The sequence below is a fragment of the Lissotriton helveticus genome, chromosome 1_1 (assembly GCF_964261635.1).
Source record: "Lissotriton helveticus chromosome 1_1, aLisHel1.1, whole genome shotgun sequence".
In the NCBI taxonomy this organism is placed as follows: Eukaryota; Metazoa; Chordata; class Amphibia; order Caudata; family Salamandridae; genus Lissotriton; species Lissotriton helveticus.
Genome location: NC_136057.1, coordinates 2,087,778,518 through 2,087,802,502, shown reverse-complemented (window position 1 = coordinate 2,087,802,502; position 23,985 = coordinate 2,087,778,518). Strand labels below are relative to the sequence as shown.

The following is a 23,985-nucleotide window of genomic DNA, read 5'->3' as shown; positions in this document are numbered from 1 at the left end:
CCCCAGTGACTGTTTAGGGCCTACCTTAGGGGTGACACCTGAATTAAAAACTACGTTTTAGCATTGGCAAGAGGTTACTTTTGCCGGGTCGAAATGGCAGTTTAAAACTTCACACACAGGCTTTCAACATGTTGAAAAAGGCTACTGAAGTGGGTGGCGCAATAAGTGCTGCAGGCCCACTTGTAGCATTTCATTTACAGGCCATGGGTACATGTAATACCACTATACTAGGTACTTACAAGTGGATTAAATGTGCCAATTGGAGGAAAGCCAATGTTACCATGATTAGAAGAAATAGCACAAGCATTTTAACACTGGTTAGAGTGAAGGCAAAACGTTTGGGGTGACCCTGCAGAGAGGGCAGAGCCCCAACAAAAGGTAACTGTTTATGGTAAATATGGAATGGATCTAATATTATTGCAGCTTATTGCTGGATACGGAAGTAGTGGAAAATTTGAAAAGACTCAATGTGAAAAAAGACTCCGACAATACATTGTAATAGCTACATCATAAATTAGGACGTCTAACCAGTCATCTGAAACTGTGCAATGTTAATGTACCTGTCTCCTTGAACAAGATGTACTGTTTTGCAAAGCTCTATTGTGGGTGTGGAGGGAAGAAGTTTCCTTGACGATCCGGAAGGAACTCCAGCTGACCCAGGATGAGATTTCTTTTGATGTGATCTTGTTTGCAATTTATGATCATTTTGGTCAGGACCTAAAAAGAAATTACTACAGTTATTTCAACAAAGTCTATCATTTGCAATAGTTTTTAATATGATCCACTTGCACACAACTATAATATGGTATACAAAGTCATATTCTTCAGTATCCAGAGGCAACAAGATATTTACTTACCTTCAACTATTGAGACTTGACATAATACCCTTGTACATTATAGACTTAGATTATTAAGGTAACAAATTCTCTAGATAAACACTACATCTTGTCACATGTTTACAGAGCCTTGTTTACAACATACAGATTTTAAATTAAATGGCATAAGACATGAACAAGTTTCTTACTTTCAGTAGAGGCTACTTATCCCTGACCTTTTGAATATTCCTCAGGTGTCAGACTGGATCCAGAAACATTTCCTTAGTATCTCTGCACGCTGGAAGGTGGTGCAGTGCGATAATATCAGTTGTTTCAAGACTGTCAGAGCCTCCATGTGGGAGCCCCAAAAGCTAATTTAAAGACGATTGTGCAGATTCCTAGACTTATTAATAGAGTCCAATCACAGAACAGGGAAGGACGGCGAGGAATCTGCAGCTAGAGTCTCTACCAAGAAGAGCACCTATGAGAGGGTGGCTGTTTGATTCTGCATGACTTTCTGGTTTGAATCTACCAGGCAAAGTGCCCATCTCAACAGACTTGGCTGTCCTGACAATAGTGCTTTGTGAACATATCTAGTAATACCCAATTAGCTACCTGGCCAATATCTAGGACAGGGACTCCATATGCTAACGTAGTGGTAGAAGCTTTGGCCCTGGCAGAGCGGGCTTGTAAGTTTTCTGGAGGCTGCTTATTTGCCACTCCATAGCAGATTTGAATGCCCAACACGATCCAGCCAGAGGCGGCATGCTTATGCAGAGCCTTGCCTTTATCCACTCCAGCAAACCACACAAAGAGCTGATCATTCACCAAATGTTCTTTGGTACGATGAATTTTTAGAAACTGAGAGCTCTTTAAGCAATGGAGTCCCTACTCCGCAGAGGGGTGATGCAGATAATAGAACGATGCTTGAGTGATGGTTTGACCAATGTGGAATGGCGTCACAACGTTCGGTAGAAAGGACACTCTAGTTCACAGAACCATCTTATCAGAGAAGAAGGTGGTGTATGGTGAAGAGGTATGCAGTTCCTATGAAAAGATTAATGTCTAACAGGAGGAGATGAGGGGAAGTGCTCCTTTAGGAGCAAGGGCCCTCACACACCCCACAGGGTGTCATGCCTCATCATCGGGCAGCTCCTTGTTGGGACGACACTGCAATGCCCAATGGGCCCCAACTGGGGCTCTTTGCCAGAGTTTTTTTCTTTTTGCCTATGTAAAGCGTGGGGTGTGATAGAGAAGTGTGTGAATGGAGTGATTATATTGGAGGAAATGTGCAGTACAAATAACTATAGGAGCCCAAAAGACCAATTTAATTGCTGGGTTCCAATGTTATGTTTAAAAACGTGGATTCATGCGAGAGATGGAAATAATGGTCCACATAAGCACGTTTTAGTTAAGGAAATACGGGGTCGACATGATTCATGCCGATTATTGTCCAAGTGACATGGCATTTCTTCAGGACCAGTTATCCTTATCTACTCACGTAGGGGTGGTCAGTGCAAATGTATAGTACCATTCCCTAAAATAGTCACACGGATGTATAGTATACCTTCTGGGTAAAACCCAATTACAAGTTTATTAGGGCCCCAATCGCGTGGGGCAGTATAGATGCACAGTAGCATACAGACGTCGGTGATCGTGTCTAGTGGCTGACCTACCCTGCGGTCTGCCCTTGCGGAAGGGATGTCCCCCCTGCATGTATGGTGAATGAACACACAAATCCTGAAGCTCACTCAAGCCGTGCAGAGGTGATTGCAATCAAGATGACAACTTTAATAGTGAGAGGCCGCAAAGGACATCTGTGGAGAGGTTTGGAGTACACATTAAAATAGTAAAGGCACTTGGGCATTACTAACAGAAGAGGGAAACACGTGCTGTAGCCATTCCAAAAAGTGCATCAAAAACTGGTGATTTAAACAAAGAGGTATAAGATAATGGTAACCAGGAATAATTCAGGCGCACAGCATGGAGTATAGGCACAGTAATTGCAAAATGTACAGGGGTGCTTCCAAGTGAGAAGGATAGGTTATCAAACTATCCCACAAGTCCTAAAGAAAACCTTAGATTCTTACTACATGGACTTATTGACTTAATTGATTTGCTTATTTTGTTTCAATTCTTATTGATGAGTGCTCTGTGAGAACTTTAAAGTTTAAACATGGAGTGCCAGGCAACTGTAAGAAGACCAGGAGGGCCGAAAGAGAACCCTTAACCCTGCCCAGATCAAGACTGTGTTGGGTGAAAGATGGAACAAATAACGAAGCAGGCAGTATGGTATGGGGTTTCGGGGGCTAACCTGTCAAGTACCACACCAATCTGTCCTAATGCTTAGCGTATACAGGTTTTTGTCGAGGGACGACTGGTTGCCAGGATAACATCAGCCACCTCCAGAGTAAGATTTAAGCTGTTCAGCCGTCACCGCTCAATCTCCACACAAGAAAGTGGAGGTTGCAAAGGCTCATGTGCAGAACCCCGGCCTGTTGCTGCAACAGTAGCTCCTCCCAGAGGGTCAGCCTGATTGGAGGACATATGCTTAAAACCAGGAGTTATGAATACCAAACTCTCCGTGCCCAATCAGCAGCCACTAAGGATGACTGGGGTCCGGTCTGTCAGATCTTGAAAATTCAGGCAGAAAAGTTATCGGTGGAAAAGCAGTCTATGATCCCATATTGCCCTGTTTGTTGCAGTCACATGGTGCTGGTGTGGTCTATGAGCACATGTACCAGTCTCCCACTGATGAACGACGAGAACGCTTTCAGTACCAAGATTGATATGGAGTCAGGAAACTGCCTCTGATCTACACATCTCCCAAGTAGCCGTCCCAGCCCAGAAGCGATGCATCAGTCACCAATGTCCGGGGTGGGGAAGAAAGAGGGGGGACTGCCGCTGACCCAATCATGGCCCAGTAGCCACCACTGCCGACCTGTCACCTGGTCATAATAATTATTAAAGTCCATTTCAAAAAGGGAGTGTAAAGAATGATGCCTTGTGGTAAAGAGAGTCTACAAGCCATGGTCTTAGTCGGTTCCGACTTTGGTCAAAGTTAAACCGGTGTTGAGTCTGCATCCGAGAGGACAATAGGGTCACTACTTCCAGTGGCAAAGTCAGTATTGGCATTTACATATCTATGGACACCCACGTAGCCACCTGGCAAATGTCTAGGACAGTGACTCCTCACCCTAATGCAGTGGTAGTGGCATCAGCTTTGGTCCTAGTAGAATGAACAGGCAGTCCTTCTGGAGGCTGCTTATTAGCCAATGCATATCAGATCTTTACGTAGAGCAAAGTCCAGCAAGAGATGGTACTCTTCTGCACAGCCTTGCCTTGTTTTTGCTCCTGAGAACCACACAAAGACCTGATTTCCCACCCAGTGGTCTTTTGTATGATCGATGTAGAAGCAGAGTGCTCTTTTGGGTTCCCAACAATGGTGTTTCTCGTCTGTTGAGAGGTGAGGCGGAACATACAACACTGGCAGGGTGATGTATTAACCCCTTCCATGCTCATGACGAGCTCAGCTCGTCATGCAGTACACTGCTCCTGTGCTGATGACGAGCTGACCTTGTCATGAACAATGGGATTCCTAAAATATCAGCACATATTAGCACTAATGTGGTTAAGGTTCCATTAGAGTATGACAAAAGGAGAAGGGGCAAAACATATGTTGCATCACTTTTAATAAAAGCATTACAATCAGTGACAAACAAGGGCTGATGCCAATCAAAAAAGGGTCATTTGTAGGCCTGGGCAGAGTTCGCCAATAAACTTAGCAAAGCTACGCGGAGTTCCGCAAGTGGTAGAGTGTGCTAGGTCACTCAGCCAGAAGGGCACCATTCGCAGCACCGGAGGGCACTGTTTCTTTCTGCCGCTCGAGTAGATTTTCTACTCGAGCGGCACCTTCCTCAACAAAAAACGGATGGTTTCTCAATGACCATCTGCGACCGCCTGCCTTGAGAAATCTCGTTGGGAGGTGGTCTAGCATTGGATTTTCCTCACGAACAGAAGAAAAAACTTTCGGAACTCCGCATGCTCTGCAGAATGCGTAAAATCCTGCGAAACGAGCAGAGTTCACTGCCAGGCCTAGTTATTTGAACAAGTCACTCTGCAGCAGCCAGGCTATACAGGTTACTTACCTTCGCTCACGATGCACCTTTAAGAGACATATGTTAGTTATAGATGCCTTACCTTAGAATTACCCCCAAGTGTCAGACTGGATCCGGAAAACTCTTGGTCGACTCCACGTCCGTCGTTGGCAAAGCGTCCGCCAGAATGATGTCGCGGTGCCTATTTAGATGCCGCCCCTGCACGCTGTCAGTTCGGACACAACTTTCCACGCCAAAAGCGCAGAGCCATGCAAGACACTGCCCACTGGTGAGCTAAAACTAGGGCCCTGCAAGGGAGTCTCTGCCCCCCGAAGTCAATCTGCGGAGCAGGGAGGATGGGTGGGGCAGTAAGGAATCTATAACTAACAAAAGTCTCTTACAGATACATCGTTACCGAAGGTATGTAACTTGTTAATCTGAAAGAGACTGTTAGCTATAGATTCCTTACCTTAGAATAGATACCCCAGCAATACAAACCCTGGAGGAGGGTTTGCGAACCAAGTTCACACCAGAAAGTCCTGGAGGACAGAATGGGCAAAATAGCCATCCCTCCGAACTTGGCTGCCCAGGTGGTAATGTCTGGTGAACGTGTGCAAAGATGCCCACATGGCTGCCTGACAGATGTCAAGGAGTGGAACTCCACGTGCAAGAGCAGTAGAAGCAGCTGTAGCTCTGGTGGAGTGAGGTCGGAGCCCCACAGAAGGTTCCTTCTTCGCCAATGTGTAGCACATTTTTATACAAAGAACAACCCATCTAGAAATGGTACGCTTCTGAACAGCCCAACCTTTCTTGGCACCTGCATAGCCAACGAAGAGTTGATCATCCACCCGGAAATCTTTTGTGCGTCGAGTCCCTCCTCCTCCTTGGAAGGGTGTGAAGGTGGGAAAAAGGTGGGCAAATGAATGGTTTGTCCAATGTAAAAGTGTGTAACCACTTTTGGAAGGAACGACGTTGTCCAGATGCACCGAGAAGAAAGGGGGCTTAGATGAACGAGCTTGAAGCTCATTCACCCTGCGAGCAGAGGGGACGGCAATAAGGAAAGCTGTCTTCAGAGTGAGGACCCGGAGAGGACAGTTGTGAAGAGGCTTGAAGGGAGCGCACATAAGATCGGTTAAGACCAGGTTCAAGTCCCATTGGGGCATAACGAAAGGAGATGGAGGAAAAAGATGAGTAATGGCCTTAAAGAATCTATTTACAATAGGGGACTTGAACAAAGATGGTTGATCTGGTAGCCGAAGAAAAGCAAGGATGGCCGCAAGATAGCCTTTAAAAAAGTGTCCAGGGCAGAGCCTTGTTGGGCCAAAGAAAGTACATACAGTAGAACCTCCAAAAGAGGGGCAGAAAGGGAATCTTTCTGGATTTGCTGTGCACAATGCCACAAATGTATTCCATCAACCGGCGTATACCGTTTTAGTGGAGGGACGCCTGGCTGCCAAGATGACATTACAAACTTCGGGTGTAAAGTAAAAAGCTGTCAACTGTCTCTGCTCAATCTCCATGCAAGGAGGAAGAGGCTGGACCGGTTTGGGAGAAGAATCCTCCCCTGCTGGTGCGATAGAAGGTTGTCCCGAAGAGGCAGTGCACGTGGAGGATCGATGGCCATGCTCAGCAGCTCTGGGTACCAGACTCTTCTTGCCCAGTCAGGAGCCACAAGTATAACTTGGGCCCGGTCACGCTTGATCTTCTTCAGTACTCTGGGCAGAAGTGGCACAGGGGGAAAGGCGTACAGGAGGCCACAGTTCCACCAGCGTAAAAAAGCGTCGCAGAGAGAGTGCCGCCTTGGAAACTCCAAAGCGCAAAATTGCAGACATTGAGCGTTCTCTTTGGTGGCGAACAGATCTATCAAAGGCACTCCCCACTGCTGACAGAGACTTTGCACCACCTCACAGTGAAGACGCCATTTGTGATCCACCAGGCACCGGTGGATGAGTTTGTCCACCCTGCCAGGTGTTGAACCACCAGGCTCATGCCCTGATGTTCCAGCCTCTTGCCATATGGTCCCCGATCCCACCTCGCCCTGTTTATTGCAGTACCACATATCAGTGGTGTTGTCCGTGAACACCTGCACCATCTTCGCCTCTAGAGAAGGAAGGAATGCCTTCAGTGCCAGAAAGTTGATATGGAGCCCGGACTCCCCCTGAGACCAGACATCCCTGATCTCTGCCTCTCCCAGATGGCCGCCCCATCCCAGGAGGGACTCATCTGTCACCACTGACATCTGGTTGGGGAAGACAGAGGGATCTTCCCCTGACCCAAGCTTGGTTTATCAGCCAACACTGAAGATGTTGCACAGTTCCCTCAGATCTGGACGTAGTCTGAAAGATTCCCTGATGCTGTGCCCACTGGAACTTCAGGTCCCACTGCAGAGCCTGCATATGATCCACCAGCAGGATACTGGAGGCCATGAGGCCCAGAAGCCTCACAGTCCTTCTCACCGAAAACCGGGATAGAAGCTGAAACATGGGTATCATAGCCCGAATATCCCGGACATGCTGCTCTTGAAGATAGGCCCGACATTGTACTGTGTCCAGAACAGCTCAGATGAAAGGGAGCAACTGAGAGGGATTCAGGTGTTACTTCGGCACGTTGATAGTGAACCCCAGCGAATGCAAGAGGTCCACCGCTGTACGACGGTGGGAGCCAACAGCCTGGGGCCAGCTCACCTTCAGCAGCGAGTTATTGCGATAGGGGAAGCCTGGACCCCCTGTTATGGGCAGAGAAGCTGCGACCACCATGAACACTTAAGGGGCACTGGTAAGGCCAAAGTGGAGCACAGAACTGAAAATGCTCGTGGCCTACTATGAACCTGCAGGTAGAGTCTGTGGGCTGGCAGGACGGGGATGTGAAAAAAAGCGTCCTGCATGTCCTACACCACCATCTAGTCTGCAGGGTCGAGGGCAGATAGGGCCTGAGCCAAGGTCAACATTTTGAACTTCTACTTCCGAAGGAAGCGGTTGAGTGCCCAGAGGTCTAGAATAGGATGCAGATCTTTGTCCTTCTTAGGCACAAGGAAGTGGAGGGATTAGCAACCACGACCTACTTCTAGCATAGGAACCCTCTTGATAGCTGCCTTGGCCAAGAGAGCGGAGACCTCCTGATGGAGAAGCGCCAAATAATCCTCCGACATGCAATCGAAAGATGGTGGCATGGAGGGAAGGGTAGTATCGAAGGGGAGGGAATAGCCCCTTTGGACTATCTGTAAAACCCACCTGTCTGATGTGGTTTGCCAGTGGGGGAGGTGATGGTGAATATTGCAGCTCTTTGGCCATTAGTGGCCCTGAAAAGATTGGACTAGGAAGGTTTGGAGGCAGCTGCGGGGGTAAAGGGTGGACTGGCCCACCCATTGGCCCCCAGACCCACGTCGCTGGGTCCCATGTCCGCAGCCACACAGAGGCTGGGTAGCTTGTGTGAACCAGTGGCTGGTCTGGGCCAGAAGTGTTAGGGTGCCCCTTCCGTAGCCACGAAAGGGGCGAAAAGCAGACTGAGGTGGACAGGATGACGCTGCGAGGCCCAGGGATCTGGCCGTAGCTCGAGAATCCTTAAAGCGCTCCAGCGCGGAGTCTGCTTTGCTGACTAACAGGCGACAGCCATCAAAGGGCATGCCCAGTAAAGTTGAGTAGACATACCCCCCAAAAAGCCAGACGTCCTCAACCAGGCGTAGCGCCGAAGGGCTACCAACATGGCAATCGTTCTGCCCAGTGAGTCGGTGGTATCCAGTCAACATTGTATTGTGAATTTTACTGCGTCTCTTCAATCTGCCACTGCCTGGGAGAGAACAGTCCAGGTCTCTGCTAGGCACTGAGGCAGCACCTGTGCAACCGAGTCTCCGATAGTATGGAGTATCGGCCCAAGAGGCAAGCAGTATTCGTAGACCGGATCAGGGGAAGGGTGTTGGGTGAGCAAAACTGGGTAGCCCTGAGAAGGCCAATGACAGCAGGCAATCGACGGTTCCACAGGAGCCCCTGTGCTGGGCATGGACCAAGTTCCCAGAAGGACGTCAATGAGGGCTTCCGTTGAACGGCAAAAGGGTTTGCCACCGGATGAAGTACCTCGGTCAGGAGTTTAGTCCTGACCACCACAGAAGGGATCTTCAGGCCCAAGTCCTCAGCTGCCCTTCGCACCACCACAACACATGTCCAGACCACTGGTATCACCCAGGTCCTCTCCAGTCTGGCTCTTCAAGCTAGTCTTTTAAAGGGTCAAGTGACCCCTGCTTACCACCTTCAGGGTGATAGGGAACGCCAGGGATGAACAGAGGAACTAAAAGTACCCTCTGATGTTGGTCGGCGTCGATCCGGCTCCGGGTTCATCACGGGGGAGAGGATGGGGATGGCTGTCGGGGACACAACTGGATCTGGGATCGGAGCTGGGGAATGTCTAGTAAGGTTGACCGGTGTAGATCCGGATCCCCACCTGGATCCAAGGGGGTCTGCCAGGGCGGGAGCCACTGGCATCGAAGGCCCAGGACCCCCAACCGGCTCAGCAGGGCTCAAACGCGCGCTGGTGGAGTCGGGCTGCGGAGGGATTCGTAAAATGCACAAAGCTGGGCAGGTGACGCTCTGGCTCCAGGCAACAGAGGGAGGCGCAGAGTCGTTCCAGAGGCAGACACCCAAGACTGAGCGTTTGAGCGACGACACTCCGGTCCCGCGTCCCATCAGCCGACCGACGGGGAGAAGGTGAAAAGTGCCAGTGCTTCTTCACCTTCTTCTTGTGCTTTGACTTACCCGAAGACTTGGAGGACTTTGAGTGCGATGAGGTGTGGGGGCTCTGCGACCGGTCTCGAGACCTTCCTCTCCAGCGAGAGGAGGGACAACGCAGACCCGACTGCCGGGCCTCAAAGCGCTCTCGAGACTGCTCCCGCAAAGACTTTGGGTTCATGACCCGGCAGACGGAGCACGACTTTGGGTCGCACTCCAGGCACCAAAGGCACACAAGGTGCGGGTCCTCACAGACATCGGTTTGTGTCAGGCCTCGCAGGGCTTGAAGACGGTCTGACGATGGGACAGCCCAAAAAAAAAGCGTAGTCAAAAAGTGACTAAAGGGGTAGCTCTCTTTGGATCTGCACTAGGCTGGTGCAGAAAAAGAAAGAACTGGCGTTGGCGCGACAGGCGTCGTCTAAATAGGCACTGCGACGTCATCCCAGCGAACAAGACGCCGAAGTCAACCGACTCCACCTACCGAAACGCAGGGGTACTGCTAAGAAACAATTCTCCGGATCCAGTCTGACGCCTGGGGGATTCTAAGGTAAGGAATCTATAACTGCCTGCCTCTTTCAGATGTCATGTTTGCCTTGCCACTGGAGTGGTGGCACAATAAGTGCTACAGTCCACTGGTGTCATTTAACTTCCAGGCCCTGAATGCACAACACCATATGATAATAACTTGCAGGCAAATTAAATGTGCAAATTAGGAATTAGCCAATCTAACCAAGTTTATAGGGAGCACACTGGCACTTTCCTAACGATTAGAATTAGAAAAACAGCATTTTAAAATAGAGTTCTGCAGAAGGTAAATAAATCTGGGGTGATCACGTAGGAAAAGACTGATCTACTACGGTTAACAACCGTTACAACGCAACTATTACAACCGACTACTTTTACAACGCAACTTTTACAACGCAGGATCCATTACAACGAACTACCATTACAACGCATTTTTTTACATCGCAGATGCCTTTACAACGCATGCCATTACAACGTAAGTATTGGTAAGTATATAATTATATTAAAAATGTTATAGGTTTGGGTTTTTGGGTAAAGGGGTATTTTTAGGGTTCAGGGCTAGGTTTGGGTTTTTGGGTAAAGGGGTATTTTTAGGGTTCAGGGCTAGGTTTGGGTACAGGGGTATTTTTAGGGTTCAGGGCTAGGTTTGGGTTTTTGGATACATAGGTATTTTTAGGGTTCAGGGCTAGGTTTGGGGTACATGGGTATTTTTAGGGTTCAAGGCTAGGTTTGGGTTTTAAATAAAAGACCTTGAAATGGGGTGGGGCGGCCTCCAGATACCTGGGAGTGCGATACCGTTCCCCTGAGGACCTGTACGAGGGAAACCATCGCGGGGTGTTGGCGGGCCTTCGCTCCGCGATTGGCTTCTGGAAGACGCTCCCACTGGCGCCTATCGGGCGGGTGGCCAAAATGATAATGGTACCCAGACTACTGTATCACTTTACAAATCTGCCAGTGATCCCACCTCGGTCCTTCTGAGAATTGGACACGCTTCTCACGACACTGATCTGGGGAGACGGAAGGCATAGAATAGCCCTGCGCACTTTACAGCTGCCCACAATGGAGGGGGGGTCTGGGCGCCCAGTCATTCGAATCATTTCCTAGCCGCGCAACTCCAGTGGCTGTCTCACTGGACAGCTGAGAGGCACATGGGCGAGACAATCACTGACAATGGGGGGCTGCCCCTGCCCGCCATTAGACGAATACTAATGCCAGGCTCCAAACTGGTCCCCACGCACCCGATACAGGTAACTATAGCCCGCAAGTGCATGTTGCGAATCCACTGACTGTCGAAGGGGCAACCGTTATATTCCCCTCTGCTCCCCTTGGTGGGCTTTTCTCGGAAAGAGGGATACTATACCGCGGGAGACTTGCGAGCATGGACTGACAGCGGAGTGACAGAGATGGAAGTCCTGTTCCACGAGGGGCAACTGAAAACGTATTAACAGCTAGTCGAATGGTACGGCCTCCCGCGGGGGCATATCTTAACGCATAAGCAACTGATGGACAGCGGTCGAGCATATTGGGACCTGCGAAGGGGTGAACCCCCAGCACACCCAGTACTACACACGATACTGCGGATGGGGGCAGGCTGGCACCTTGTGACATGGCACTATAGGGCCATTCGGGAGTTAACTAAAGTTCCCCTGGACAGACTGCGCGAATCTTGGGAGGACGATGTAGGCAGAGTCTTCCAAGACAAGGAGTGGACACAAGCGCTGGAATACCCTAAAAAAGTCTCCCGTAACTCCCGCTTCAAAAATATACAGTTTAATGTCCTGCATCATGCTTATCTTGCACCCGAAAAACTGCAGAAATACTACCCAGACACAGAATTCAAATTCCCCCAATGTCAGATGCTAAACGCGAACTTCAAACATGTTCTGGGACTGTCTGTCCCTGCAGCCATACTGGAACAAAGTACACCACACACTGCATACATTAGTCCACCTACAGCACGTTGTCACATGGGAGGTATGTGCCCTGGGAATTTACAAGAAAAATAAGTCTGAGAAACTGCAGTGGCGGTTTGCATCCCTAGCCATCTTCCTAGCCAAAAGAAACATAGCCATGCATTGGAGGTCCCCCACTATACCTCCGGAGGCAGCCTGAACAGGAGCAGTGAACAAGTGGGGGGCAGCGGAAGAAGAGACCCTGAGAGAGGAAGAGGTAAAAGGCACACGCAAACACCCAATCTCTATGCAATGGGCGCATCTTCTCATACAATTTAAACAAGAGACAACCGTAGAGGACGCCCCAGAGCCGACAACCCCCACTCGAAATCCCGGCCCGCAGACCCCACCATTGAATGAGTGTAGCTCCCGCGGAGGAGCTGGCACACCGGGAGTAGTCAGTCCTGCTCACGTGATCACCTGCCGATGTTATGGGTCCCCTGCCCCCCCGCTCCCTCCCCTCTCCTGGGACCTGCATGCCAGCCCCCGCTACCTGATGACTAGCCCATGCGCTGGCCGCTCGCCCCCGCCTGCCACGCTCCCCCCCTACTACTATTTTTTTTTTCTTCTTGGGAAGTACCCCCTTCCATAGTTACTAGTTCAGTTCCAGTCGGCAGTTCGGAGTCTGACTCATTTACACAAACGTTGACACTTGCACACCTCCAAAGGGGTAGTACACTGACGGAGGGGCAGCAGTTCCATCCGGCCCAGTTAACACTCTACTCAAGGGATCAGGCATACTCAGACCTGACGTACTACGATGAGACAGCTTGACGGCAAACTCAGGGGACACGTTTTTTTTTTTTTTTACAACTGCTGTATTCCAAAGACTGACGCCAATTTGCTGTTGTTGAACCATGATTGCTAATGTTAAATACTGTTTACGTATATGCTGATGGACCTGTGACCTGTGTTTATGTCCCACAAGGGATTTTCTTTTTGAAAATTTAAAACCCTAATAAAAAGATTTAAACAAAAAAAAAATCATTAGAACATAACTGGAACGTCTTGAATTGATAATACGGTAGAACAATTATATAAAATAACAAGAAGTATTATATAACAGTAAATGAAGTTGTCCATGACTGACATACATACCATTAAGTTTAAAGTCAGATTCTGTTGATCAGAGCATTTGCTCATAGCTTCTGGGATCATACTCCTGAAGCAGTTTATAGGAAACTACATTCAGTGTTCCATACAAATAACATTGATTGGAATATAAATAAATGATTTTGTAATACTTTTTTAAATGCTCCTCAGATCTTTTGAACAATTCTCCACTGAAAATCAAATTGAGGTATACATACAAGAATTGCAGCGAAGAAAGATATACATGGAATAGGGTTAATTCACAAAGCCAAACCATTTTTTTTAAATGTAATTATGGAACCGCACATTGTACCTTTCAAGTGCATAATGCATACAATTTTGATTGAACTTGGTTTAAAAATTGGTGACCAGCCATGGGCCTTGGTCCAAATGATTTGTCTGTGACAAGACTAGACTAGAAATCATGACCATTTTACCCCTTATGTTTTCCTAGCTGATAGAGCTCTAGACAATTGTAAGGTGTGGCTGCAGTTATCTGGACTGAAAATATAACTCCTGATTGGCCAGGCTGTCAGATGTAATGGCCCTGGATTGGGAGAAGCATTTGTCCCTACTTTCTCAAATGTATTTGTGAATCTACCCTGAACTGAATTGCCATCTCTATCAACATTTCTCATAACTGAGGAATCCAGTATTAGGTTCTGTTTGCTGTTGGGACAGAAAAGTTAATCACATGGTTGGGGCCGTGCACCCCGCCCTGAGTGCCCAAATGTACTGTTGTCTGGATTCCAATGCTGATTTTTGTGATCATAGGCAAACCCAGATCATGCATGTGTGCCATGACAAAGGCCTGTCTCATGGATTGCGGTCTTGTTGGACTGGGAAGGGTGCCCAAAGAGCCACCAAATGGCTACTGTCTTCACCATGAGTTAAGCAGCTCAAGCACAGTGGTCGCAGCATACCACGTAGTCATCAGTAGGAGTGAACAGTCCTGTTTAACCTGTGCCACTGGAGAGAGGCCTACCAGCTCTTGCAACTTTTTTAAGTTCCGCTGCTGTGTGCTTAACTCACCCTGGGCCTCCATCAGATAGATATAAAGTGCTGCACAAAACAGGAGTGGTGACTCTACGCTAGATGTATGTGTGCCTGAGACGGTAAAGTACAGGAATAGAGCAGTGCCTACACAGTGAGTGTGCATACAGTGTACATGTATACTGGAGAGGAATGCAATGAATGAAATGTAGTGCTGTGCAGTGAAGCATGTGCTGGGTCTATGTGTGCTTGCCAAATGTTCAATTCATGAAGGGTGAAGGGGCAGCACATGATGGTGATGGTGTATGCTAACAGTGCGTGTGTTTGTAAGTAGCATACCTTGGCACAATAAAGGAAGGCTACAGTACTGAGCACTGCACACATTGAATGTGTGTGTTGAGTAGGTTTATATTTTTTTTAATTGTATTTATTGAGTTTTACATAGTGCAAACTTGACTCAAATGCATCAGAGAGCTTCACAATAATTTCATAGCAGTAAATATGTGGTTTACAAATTGAAGGTAGAGGCACAAATGGCAGTACATCAGCAAAACACATGAAGGTATTAGTATCAGTAGCGGATACATTTTGAGGTAGAAACAGCTGCAAATATTGATATTGGTTTAACAGCTCATGGTACAGTGCAGTTTGGGTTAGGCATGAAGACAATCGCAGTACGTAAACAAAATGATTGAAGGCATTGGGATCAGCTGCCGATACATTTTTGAGGTAGAAACCGCACATATAAATAATGTTTTGGCAGCACGTAGCTACATTTGCACAGGGTTTCACAGGGAAAAAGTAGACCTACAAAGAGACAGTTGAATGGATACATTCTTGAGGTAGAAACAGCATATAGATACAAATATTGTTTTGATGGCACATAGTAGCAAAACATAGTGGGATAGGCATAAAGACAATCGCAGTACATAAACGAAAGGGATGAAGACATTAGGATCAGTAGCCGATATATTTTTGAGGTAGAAACATCATTTATATAGTGTTTTAGCAGCACACAGTTACATTTGCACAGGGTTACATGGGGAATAAGTAAACATATATAGAACCAAATTAATAACAGTGGACTGTGGCGTGCAGTTGAGTGGATGGAGGAGATGGCTAGGGCTAGGCCACTTGGCGGCGGGGAGAAGTGGTGCATATGAGTTTTACCAGGATAATGGTGCTGAGGGTTAGTCTTGAATTTGTAGGTAGCCACGCGGGCCAATTTTATGAGATATTTATTGAGGAGAAGGAGTTTCAATTTCACCTTGAAGTGGGGGGGGGGGGGAGAAGAGGAGGACTGATTGTTGCATAGGTCTTGAGGTAGTGCGTTCCAGATTCTGGGGGCATTTCCAGAGACGGATTTCTCCTTCTTGAATTATGGTGGAATCAGGAGAAGGCTATTTGAGCTTTGGAGTGGTATCTTTTGTCTGGTTTTTGATAGATTTTTTTTAATGTAGATTGGTTTATCCATGTGTAGAACCTTGTGAATTATGCAAGCAGTTCTGAAAATAGCTCTTGTCTCTATTGGAAGCCAGTTGAGCTGTTTAAGAGTGGAGTGAAGTCGTCACAACATCCCTCTCCCGATAGAAGCTGTGCGCTTGGGGTGGCACAATACATGGAGGTAATAGTACTAGGCAGAATGTGTGCTGTGTATGTGCACTGAGCAAGAGTGTGCCTGTAATTTTACATTGTATGGAGGACACTGTTCCATATTGACAGGCTCAGGCCTGCCTGAGGAAAACATTAGTAGATGAATTACCCTCAGACAGATTTGTGTATTGCTGCAATTCTGTGAACTGAATGGGACACACTGGAGTGGGGAGAGGGAGAGATTCCCCCTGTACACATCAAAGGTTGCCCTTTCATTCAGTGTGAGATCACAAGGAAGGGGTCTGGACACATCTCAGGAAGGAGATGGAACTGATAAGGAAATCAAATAGTAGGGCTTAGAGCCAATGATTAATATTTTGATGAACATAGCAATGTGTCTCAGATCCAGGTGTGAACTCTGGACACTCCCATGGCCTGTGTTGTGGGACTATCAGCTTTGGAGTCACTCCTGCTGTGACACAACTATCAAGAGGAGAAGAGAATACTTCAAAAGAAGCAGAACCTCAACATAAAACTTCAAAGACCCAGCCCCTAAATCATATTTGGTGTCTGGAAATGAAACATAAGAAAGGGAGGTAAAGAACCCAAACTCTTGTCTGCTTCCCGGTCTCCCTGCGGGCTAAGGGGACATCACCCAGGGAAACTACGACCACCTGTTCGGGAGCATCAGTTCCTGCCTGCTTGCCAAGACCAATGTGCCCTGTGAGGAAGAGGAGTGTTGGAGGGAGTGAGGTCCAGTTGTGAGCCCAACAGAGTAGACTTCCAGGGTGATGAGACTGTTTCTGCACGGACTGAATCGTTGTCCGTGCGCAGATTTTAGTCGGTGACCCATGTATGCAAGGAGAGGGCTGCTGTGAAGGTAGCAGTGATCAGAGTGCCGTGCACGGAAGAGTGAAGCCTGCCCGGTACCTGATGCGAGGACCCACGTATTTCAGAAGGGGCTGCAGTGAAAGTATTTCCAGAGTACAAGTGCCGAGGCATGTGCGGAGCTTAGCACTGACCCCCATATGCTAGGAGAGGATGCCATGGTATGGACTACAGTGTGGAGAGGTTCGGAGCCTTGGCCGGTAGTGGTAGACAACTCTGTATGCCAGGAGGGGCTGTTGCTATCAAGGACTGCTGAGCATCAAGCAGTCGCCCGAGGACTGTGAATGCCATGCCCCGTGGGTCACCACTGGGCATCCAGGATTGTGCAGAGTGCCCCCATGAGCAGAGGAGGATGCCATGAATGAATCGCTGGGATTCTGACTGGGAGCATCCAAATCCAAGTCATCTCCTCCCAGCCAACGTTGGGGTGCATCAGACTTACTGTGCAGGAGTAGCACCTCAGATAGATGCTGGAGCCGGCCACAAAAGCTCAGGAGAAAGAGCCTGCATGCAGGGCGCTGCCGCGCACTCGTGTGCAACCTCCTGTTCCACCAGGACCGGAGCACTGTCTGTGCCCATGGTCAGAGCACCCACTGAGAAACTTCAAGCTTCCTCGCTGATGGAGCGGGTAAGACTGGTTGCTGGCTTACTGGCCCCAGGGGTCTTGCTGCAAATGGTGTTGCGAGGCAAAGATATTTTTCACTACTTTGCTAAGAGTCGGAGGGGACTCTTTAGTTTAGGCCAGATGGTGAGCATTCCCTTAATGGGGCCTCCAGTGAATGGAGAATAACCTCTACCACATTACACAGACCGCGTGGGACAGGGATTTGTCAGCTGAACACTAGAGTTCCGATTTCAAGGGGAATGTGTTATTGTTTATGTAGGTCAAAATACTACTTTGAATGCCTAGTTATAAATATAATTCTTTAATAAAGATAAGTATTTGACTGGACACAGATTTATTGACACTACTGCAAGCTCTGTGTTAGGAGTCATGTTGACTAACCCGTATTCACACTTCTTCCCTGGAGGGAGCTTTGGATTACTCTATCTTAGCTACCACAGTATCAAGTACAGGAATAGGGTACTTGGCCCAGTTGCCCGGGTTCTGTAGTAGACTGAGCCCAGGACATCTGGAGTAAAACGCCCAAACCCCTGTGGGTGGATGCAGTTACCCCTGCAGGCGCAGTGGCCCTCTGAAAGGGGCTCTGAGACTTGTAGTATAATAAGCATTTGCTACTGTTCCAGTTTCAACTTGTGACGCAGTTTTGAAACTAGAGTAAACTAAAGATATGCATATAAAAACTTATTTTAGCACATGGTTCACCAAATGATTCTGGGCATGCCACGTGCATGAGAACAGAGGTAATTTGTTGTCGAGCTCTGAATTAAATATGTCCCATGCTGCCATTTGTCATTAGTGAAACGCCAAATTCAGTAGTCTAATGTGATTCTCCAGATCCTCATTCTCAATATAAAAGGCTTCAATTTGGTCTTCGCTTTTATCCTCATCACTCCAGAATTTGTCCCTAAAGAAAAAATGCTGGGAGCTGAGAAGTAATTTCCTAAGGAGACACTATGGAAGACTTAATTGGCAACACAGAGGGCAGAAGAAAACCAACTGCTTCAAACACACTTTTCTGCATTATGATACTGATCTTTATCTGCTACCAGAGAGGTTACTAATGTCTGAATGATCATCTGCTTTGATTTAGGCTCCAATCGGTGAGCAGTGTAAAACCGGCATTGGATCAGATTTAGTGCCTGCTGACTAAACCAAAATTGATGGTTTGACAGTACTGAAATTGTTGACATTGTGAACAATAGTTTTGACTGCAAAGTAGATAGCTTCTTACTCTTCTCAGCCAATGGTGATAATAGCCTTGTAGTCACATGGGCAGATGACAACATGGCCCACTTACCCGGTTTAGCAGACTGTCATGCCAGGTTTGGTGCATAAGGGAGAGCAGTAATATGATAAAATGTACTCATTTTTGAGGAACCTTTCATCATATAAGAGGTGATACATTTTTTTAAGGGAATTGGAGATAATCACTGCAAAGCAGGTCTTTTATCGGTTTTATAAAGTGGTTTCTTCAGAGTAAATGGCACTGAAGTTGAAGAAGCTAGAGATTTCATCCCATGAAGCAGGCACCACTGACTGACCTTTACACTGTGCCTTCGTTTCATGCTAAAGTAGACCTGAAAACACTTTAGAAATTGGAGTGTATGACTTTTTAGAGAAGTCTAAAAGAAGATTCATGTTCTTGAATTTAAAGTGCTGAGCTTGAAGATGTTGATGTTTCGTTCTGCATAAGTGCCAGAGCTTGTGAGGATTTCTCAAACCAAAGAGCGATTGAAAATATTGTAGCTGGATCTTCTATCAGAGCTTACCGCATATCCATCCGATTGGTCAGCCTTTGGGTCATAAAAGAAGGTTAATAGGCTATATGTGGTTTAAGGCCATTTTCAATACAAATGCCTTATTAGGCACTGCTTCGAACTTGATCTACCAAGGATATCCAGCCAGCTGACTGGGAACGTTTAAGCAGGTGAATCTAATAGAGACTTAATGCTGGGGAATGAAAGATTAATATTATGGTCTAGAAAACTGACAACATAAATCCATTTGCTCCCTTCTGCGAAACTAACCTTTCTTCAAAAGGACACTTGGAAATCTAAGATTGTGGGGGATCACCAGTAACTTGCGTTTGTAACTATAGAGACTATGGGTATTAATGATACTGTGGAGAGTGGCTTTGAGGCTTCTGGTGCCATCTCTGAATGTGTGGCCGTCAATCATCTGAGTTTGTGCCTCTGGCAGTGGAGGATTTTAGCAGGTTGGCACGTGGTATCCCTTCTCGTTCTCCTCTTGATCCTGTGGCACATAAATTTGGAAAGAGTTTCAGGCGGAGTTGTTTCCCACACGCCACTTGGTCTGTAATCAATCTCTTTCTAACGGAGTGGTTCCGTCCCAATGGAAACAAGCACTGGTGACCCCTCTGCTAAAGAATCCCTCTCTTGACTCCGAGTGCCTTAAGAACTATAGGCCCATCTCTCTTTTGCCTTTTCCGGCCAAAATTATGGAACGAGTGGTTAGCAGCACTCTAAGCATTTGGAACAGCATAAATTCCTGGAGAAGGTTCAGTTTGGCTTTCGGCCTGCCCATGCCACTGAGACAGCCTTGGTGACCGTGATGGACGAGTTTCGGATGCGGGCAGACAGAGGTCGGGCAGCTGTGCTTATTCTGCTTGACCTGTCTGCCTCCTTCGATACAGTCAACCATGGGACCCTGTTGAGAAGACAGAGAGGTGGGGGTGAAGGGTTGTGCTTTGAGGTGGCTCCAGTCCTTTCTATTGGATAGACAGCAAGCAGTGTCCCTCTCCCCTTATCCATCTGCCTTTACCAACATCTCGCATGGCGAGCCACAGGGCTCGGCAATCAGCCAAATCTTATTTAATATTTATATGAAAGCCCTGATTGCGGTCATCAAAGAACATAATATTAACATCGTAAATTATGCTGACACGCAGCTGATTCTCTCCCTTGAGGGAGATCAATCGACCTCACAAAGTGTTTCATAGGTGCCTGCATGACACGGCACTCTGGCTGAAGGAAAACTCGCTGCAATTTAACAAGGTGCTTTACTGCTCAGTGGACAGGGTTCCTTCTGTGATGCCCAGTAACTTCAGGCCCACCGACACCTCGGCTGTTGTTCGGCCAGTTAAAACAGTCCGTAATCTGGGAGTTATGTTTGACAACAAACTCACTATGGAGGCTCAGGTTACGAAAACGGTGGCTTGTTGTATCGCCATTATCAGATCACTGCGGAAAGTCTTTCCTCTGTTGCCCCCTCATGCACGTGCGTTAGTGGCACATAGCACCATTCTTAGCAGATTAGATTACTGCAATGCCCTTCTGCTTGAGTCCACAAAATTTCTTTAGGACAGACGTCAGAGGATTCAGCCCACGGCAGCCAAGCTAGCCCTAGGGTGGCCTAGAAGGTCCTCCTCCACTTCGTCCTTGGCAGAAATGCACTGGCTTCCGTTGAGACAGAGTTCAATTTAAGTCCCTCTGTCTAGTGTTTAAAGCCCTGCATGGGCTGGGGCCTACTTCTATGCAGAGAAAGTTTGAGTGGTATGTTCCTGCGAGAAGCCTCCGCTCCTCATCGGCGAGACTGGTTAAGATATCGAGGTTCAGGAAAGATAAATCAGGCGGTAGATCCTTTGGTGTAGCAGCTGCTAAACTTTGGAACGACCTCCCATTAGAGCTGAGACAAGTCAGTGACCTCTTTCCTTTTAGAAGGAGATTAAAAACTTGGTTGTTTCCCAAGACCTAGTTTGCTTCGGGCACACCTTTATACTGCACTCTGAGTCTGCTAGCGTCAGGATGCCTGTTAGGTGACAGTGCGCTCTATAAACAAAGTAAATAAATAAATAAATTAGCCTAGGAATGTTCTCCTACATTGCATTTAACAATTCACAGCGTTACGCTTTTGATAAACACTTACTTCCTGATAAAGCAGACTGAGATTTTCTCTGTTCAGGATTCTTGAACTCAATTAGAGCAGTCATATTCAAAAACTGTTGTTTCAGCCAGGCTGCTCTATCTTCCTCAAAGTTTTGTCTCTGAAAGAAAAAAAAGAAAAAAGTAAAATATGAATGCAAGATTCAAATTCAAAGTGAAATGATACACTTGACTTAGTAACCATTTCAAATGCGAAAACAAAAAGCAAATGCCGTTCACAACTATCAGGCTTGATTGGCCTACTGTGGTTCATTCCTGTAGTTTTACCCATAGTATCTCATAAATTAGTATTTGGTTACAGTTAATAGTCTTTAGGACCAACGTGGAAAAAACAATAAAAAGCCAAATTAATCTAGTGTCATTCAAGAGAGATATTGCTTGGCTTCCCAAAACACCACTCCTTACAGCTCTGGATGCCTCGTATATCAAGGGGAAACCTCAACTATATTTTAACTACTCTCTCCAATCACAGACTCTCCAATTAACAACTTTAACCCACTGTGGGCTCAGAGGAACGGTCAGGTAACTTGTAGGCTCTGCAATGATCCACATGAGTCCTGGTTACACCTGTTCTGCTGTTGCCCTCATTTTGCCAATGATCGTCGACATATACTGGTCCCAGTCTATCGGGAAAAGTTACTGAGACATTGCAGGGAAGCATCTGATTTGTGCTTCATTAATAATTAAGCCCAAGTTCTAGCAAGGGCTGGGAAGTTTGTTAATATTATTTTCACTGCACTGCATAATGCCCAGCACTAAGAAACTGACAAGTTCTATTCTTATTGCACAAATGAACGGTGAAGAAAGTTAACCATCAGTAATAAGCATTGTGACACTTTTTGCTATTGTCTTTTATACCATACACTTCCCTTTTGGACTAAACGGCTAATTGTGATATATTGCCATCAACCTGAAATGCTGCTTTTGGAATTGACATTTATTTCGTACTGCCAGATTTTATAAATGTGGATACATTTGTTTTTATCCTTAAATTTTATTAAGTATCAATATGATGCTTGTATGTGACGATTTTAATTAACTGTATAATAAAAAGGAGTGAATAGTCTTTAGGACCAATTACCACTGGACTAAAATAACATCTCGAAAAGTCAGCAAAAAAGTGCACACATGATTCTATCTTTCCAAGTCATCAAGGATGCTTGTCATTATCAAGGTAACTGGAGAGAACATACATTTTGGAAAACTAGTTTATATAGACCTACACCACCTCTCTAGCTGGATGCACTTGGCCTGGATTGGACCCCTCCAGAATTGCTAGTGTAACTTTAAACCGGAGTGGCTACTTGGCTTGTTGCTAATTGAAACTGCTTCTGTATATAAGCGGACCTATGAGACAATTGCGATTCTCCTATTACCATGACCAGAGAATCTGGATTTCATTAAAGACACGGAGGCTAACATTATGCATTAATCCTTTAATGCAGCTCTCACACAGCCGCTTACGTCACAAAGAAAGAACAAGAACTATATGACATCACAGTGTCCATAAAGGCCAGGTGCCAAGGGAGATCAGCCTCTTATAAATGCCTCGAGAGACAGGAGAAGTTGAAACGGAGGAACGAAGCTTGAACTTGAAAGAGGAACTGGAGACCATCTTGAATTCCAAGTAGATTCATCAGTTAGAATTGTCTGAAATGGAAAGACGAGGTAAATCAAGGAGAAGGAAGGAAAGTGACTTCATGAGAAGCATGAGCAAAACATCACAATAAGAGAGCATTGCAAGACTTAAATGACTGTAAACCAGATTAAATAACATTCCCAATTGCCCTCAGGGAGGGACGGGAGGGATAATGTTAGCCTCCGTGTCTTTAATGAAATCCAGATTCTCTGGTCATGGTAATAGGAGAATCGCAATTTCATTACAAGACAGGAGGCTACATTATGCATGTTGGTAGCCTTGAATAACTGCATCAGAAACGTGTTCAATTGGCTTGCAGTAGTGATGTGCGAAGGTATAGGCGTTAGACCAATCAGCGGATTTAAGGATAGCATCCAACTTACCACCAGACCAGAAGGATTTGCTGGCCATAGCGCTCCTAAGAGAGTGAGCCTGGAACTTAGACAGGTCGATACCAGCAAGGTTCATAGCAATTTTAACCCACCTAGCGATAGAGCAGGATGAGATGGGTTTAAAGGGGCTAACGTAAGAGACCAAAAGTTGATTTGCACCAGGAGGACGAAGGTCGGACATTCTGGAATCGTATTCCTTCATGCAATCAACGACACATAGTTTTGGGTGAGAATCAAAACGAGGGTAGAAGATAAAGTCGGACATGGTTTTAGTCCTTCTAGATATTTCGAATTTAACACCAAACATGTCGTAACATCTATTAGAGACGTCGAGAGCCTTTACATCGGAAACTCTGCGACAAGAGACTAGGCATAAGAGGGAAGCAAGCTTAATGGAGAGACATTTCCTGTTAAGGAGAGAATTATTAGGCCATGAGCAAAAAAGATCAAGCAGTAGTTTAACATCCCAAACTGATTGGTATCTAGGGCGAGGGGGTCTCTTGAGACGAATGCTTTTAAGGACTCTGCAGATAATAACGTTTTTACCTACCGTTTTACCATTGACAAGGGCATGGCCGGCTGAAATTGCGGATCTAAAGCAATTGATTGATCTATAGGAGAGGCCGTTATCATAGATTTCAACGAGGAAATTAACAACAGAGACTATAGGAGCCTCCACGGGATCCAGGTTCCTTTCCAGGCACCAACTAGACCATTTCTTCCAGATGTTATTGTATCTGTAATGGGTCCCTGG

At 46.6% G+C, this 23,985-nt stretch overlaps 1 protein-coding gene across 5 annotated transcripts in view; it reads right to left on the bottom strand.

Moving 5' to 3' along the window:
* SSX2IP (SSX family member 2 interacting protein) overlaps positions 1–23,985 on the bottom strand; it is a 472,212-nt gene that overhangs the window by 74,313 nt on the left and 373,914 nt on the right. For all 5 annotated transcript variants that reach the window (XM_078645587.1, XM_078645605.1, XM_078645619.1 and 2 more), the window contains 2 exons: positions 21,184–21,301; positions 561–717 (listed from right to left, as the gene is read on the bottom strand). In XM_078645587.1, the coding sequence (XP_078501713.1) occupies positions 561–717; positions 21,184–21,301 (275 nt within the window). The remainder of the gene's footprint in view (positions 1–560; positions 718–21,183; positions 21,302–23,985) is intronic.